Here is a 3,657-nt window from a genome sequence, read left to right as displayed (position 1 = left end):
TTGTTCGGACATATTTGTCTCAAATGGATGAGAAAATGTTTTTTTTGCTTGAAAGAAGATAGGTCAGAAATGGGTCAAAAACCATCCCGTGCGTATTTCTAATGCATAAAACCTACGAATAATACACACAAAGTTTTAATTTTTATACATAGGAAGTGTTTCAGGTCAATCCAATCTGACACCGTGTCCCCCATAACAAAGAACCCGCCCAGGTCACATTCAGAAGTCAATTGATGACCGCTTCATCTACAGACAAGAATGAAACAAAAATAGTGAATAAACCATGGCTCATTCAAAAAAATTTATCCTAATTTTTTCGGCCCAATCCAAAGGCAATAGCATAGCAATTAGATATATCTGCAATCTGTGTACATATACATATGAATATTGTTCATTGTCATGATTCAACAACTTTTTATATCTAACTCGCTCACCTTTTACAGTCTGTATATGAACCACTGCTCATTCAAATTTCAAAAAAAAAAAAAAAAAAAAAAAAAAAAAAAAAAATTAACGCATACAAGTATATCTTATATACGAGTAAAAGGGGCAGGTATGCCTAAACTGTTTCTCTTACAACAACTAAGTTTACATATAAAACAAAAAACATAACATGTACAGCTCAAAATAACTCCTGTTCTTGAGTAGCAACCGGTACCTTTTGATACAAAATACCGTCTCGTAACCTCTTTGGCAACATGGATTGACCTCCAAATCGTTGCTGCATGTAAACTATAAGAATGCAAATGGTCCCACCAAAACATATAACCACGTCCCACATACTAGAATAGTAATCCATCCCTGGATTCGCGTATATCTTGTCATAAAACCAAGATGAGCTGTTTCGTCTATAAAGATCATACATGTGTGGCAACAAACGAACCATGGTTGACCCAACGTAAAACCAAGGTGCAAGAACAATATCATGTGTGTCGCAAAACATATTAAACATAATCTGAGGTATCAAGAACACATCAACAACTAAACCAACATAAGACTTGACCTCAACCCAAAAAGACAAATGCCCGTGTAATAAATGTGTAAACCAAGCGATAAAACCAATGACAATATATAACGGTAATGATAAAAACATGACCTGTTTATCATATACCCAAAGGGTCTTATGGGTTGAGTTGTTGTGTCTTGATGACCAAGTGAGTTGTAACAAACGGATATGTAAAAGAAAAGCAATCATTGTAATGACTCGAACCAATACCTCGTTAACTTCTAGCCATTGATCGGTACTAAGAAACACATTTTGTTTTCGGTTCAACATAAAAATGGCTTCAAAGTTCAGTAACAATGGAATCATATGAGCTAAAGTAAGAACAACCAACATGACTACCGATATAAAAGGAAGCATCTCGGGATTTTTTTTAACATGAAATAGTTGCAAACCAATAAAAATACACGAAAGTGTGTTGGAGATCAAAACCATGGTTATTTCAAAATCCATTCTCCATATCGATTCTCTTGCTTGTATGGTTGTTATCGAGCTAGAACCGAACTCGATAGGTTCAAAGTATTGCGGGTCATGTTTCTTTCGAGTACTTTTGATAGTCCCATGAACCGGGCCCGCATCTTTTGGCGAATAATTGATGTCAATCATAAGCTCACAATCCATAAATCTTTTTCTTTGAAACTTGTCATATGGCAAATGCTTACAACCTATCATACATAAAACTCCGTTGTTCGTATTATACACACCTTCCGCAGAAATATCAACCATTTTCGATGCAGGAATTTTACCACCGAACTCAAATTCATCACGGGTCGTGAAGCTTATCACATAACTAATGTTTGTGTACCCGTTTCTTAATTGGATCTTGACAAATGGCTTGTACAATTTGTCACCTACGTACAATGGAGATGCATAACCATACGCCATTTGACCTTTCTTATTCCTCACCATCATATCAAATCTCAAGTTAGGGTAATTATCATTAGGGTAAGTCAATCTCTTTTCCCCATTACTATCAAGACCTTTTCTGCACAAAGTTTCGACCTTTTCATGTTCTAAATACTCATAAGACATACCTTTAATCCTAGAGTTAAGATTAGCAGGACTATAAAACGAAACAATTCCAAGATTCTTGGTTTTCGTACTCCACATTTTCCCAACTATACTACTCCTACGTTTCAAACTTAATTTCGAAGGTAAACTAAAAGCTAACCTAATCGAACACCCACCAAGAGTTTTTATATTTATATCCAACAATTGACATGCAACCAACACAAGTCGATTCTTCTCCTTATCCCATTTCCCTTCTGCAACTAAACTAGTTAACGGATAAAACGACAAATCTTTAGCATAACTTGAATTTGAAAACTGCAAAATATACCTTACTTTCCCATCTTCCAAACAATCAACAACTTTAATCGACATAAACCGAGGGAACATTTCATCACCTACAGTTACAAAGCTACAAGAAACATTCTTACAATCATAATTCTCGTAATCCAAGTCGAACCTAAGACCCCACGTTATAATTGAACATATTCCCCGCCCATTAACCGCTCGTGCATCAGGTAAACTAAGAGATACATTACCCATATCATCATAAACACTAAAGCCATTATCTTTAATCTCTTTATCAATGTAAGTATAATTATAGCCCATAACTGAAACACCCAATATCGAAACTGGTTTAAAAGAACTACCTGAATCCATTATATTTTGCAATGTACCATTGATTAAACTATTATCAAGAGCAGTAGAATTTGGAAAATCCAACTTAAAAACAACATTCACATTATGTAAAGAACTTACTGACCCTGAACCAACCATACATAACTTGCCGTGATCCGAATTCCAAAATCCGGATAAACTAAACCCGGCTCCGACATTCCTACGTGGCACAAAACGCGGTGGGCGAACTTTAACAAGGCGTAATCCTCGACGTGAAATCTCGCCGGAAAAATAATCAACTATCTCCGGTCCGATAAGATTAAGAACCGAATTAATTTTAAAAACATGTTTAGAGTTTGTTTCGTAAGCTTTTAGAGTTGAAAAAGATGCGATTTGAGAGGAAGATGGGTTGAAATTAAATTGGGGGTTTTGAAACCCTACGCTATAAACAGCTTTATCTAATTGGGGTAAATTAGGGTTTAATACTTGTGTGTCTGTTGAAATTGATTCTTTAACGATGTGATTACAGTATTTGGAGTACGGAATTGAGGTTGATTTTGTGATAAAAAGTGTGGAAATTAGGATAAATTGAATGAAACTGAAAGTGCCAAACAAAACCCTAATTCTAGATTTACGCTGCATTCTCATATTTTTTAACATTATGTGATATGTGATATGTGATATGTGATATGTGATATCTAGTCCTCAAAAATATGTGTAAATCATACTGTATGTATTTTTACTCGGTATCATGGGTGATATATAGTACTGACACATATAATCATGAGTTTATTGAAATATGAATATTCAAAAATATTATTAACTAGTTGTGTAGACTTCGCTTCGCATGGGGGCTCCGTTTTGAATGTGAGTTAAAAATAAAAGTCTTGATCTATTTTGTAAAAAAGAATTTTTTTCGACATCTAACATTGAATGGTTGTTCCTTTTGTGAAAGTTGTTTCTTTTAGCGTTCTTTTTTTTTAAGTTAGTTGATCTATTTTGTAAAAAAGAATGTTTTTCGACATCTT

At 34.6% G+C, this 3,657-nt stretch overlaps 1 protein-coding gene across 1 annotated transcript; it reads right to left on the bottom strand.

Annotated features, from left to right (window-relative positions):
• Positions 1-219: 219 nt before the first annotated feature.
• LOC139875328 (uncharacterized) lies at positions 220-3,277 on the bottom strand. Its single transcript, XM_071862670.1, has 4 exons — positions 1,217-3,277; positions 676-955; positions 379-458; positions 220-246 (listed from the first exon to the last, which is right to left on the bottom strand). Exons 1-4 carry the CDS (start codon positions 3,275-3,277, stop codon positions 220-222), a joined length of 2,448 nt encoding a protein of 815 aa, XP_071718771.1.
• Positions 3,278-3,657: the final 380 nt, after the last annotated feature.

This window comes from Rutidosis leptorrhynchoides, chromosome 11 (genome assembly GCF_046630445.1).
Source record: "Rutidosis leptorrhynchoides isolate AG116_Rl617_1_P2 chromosome 11, CSIRO_AGI_Rlap_v1, whole genome shotgun sequence".
NCBI classification, from domain to species: domain Eukaryota; kingdom Viridiplantae; phylum Streptophyta; class Magnoliopsida; order Asterales; family Asteraceae; genus Rutidosis; species Rutidosis leptorrhynchoides.
This window is presented reverse-complemented; position numbering and strand designations above follow the sequence as displayed.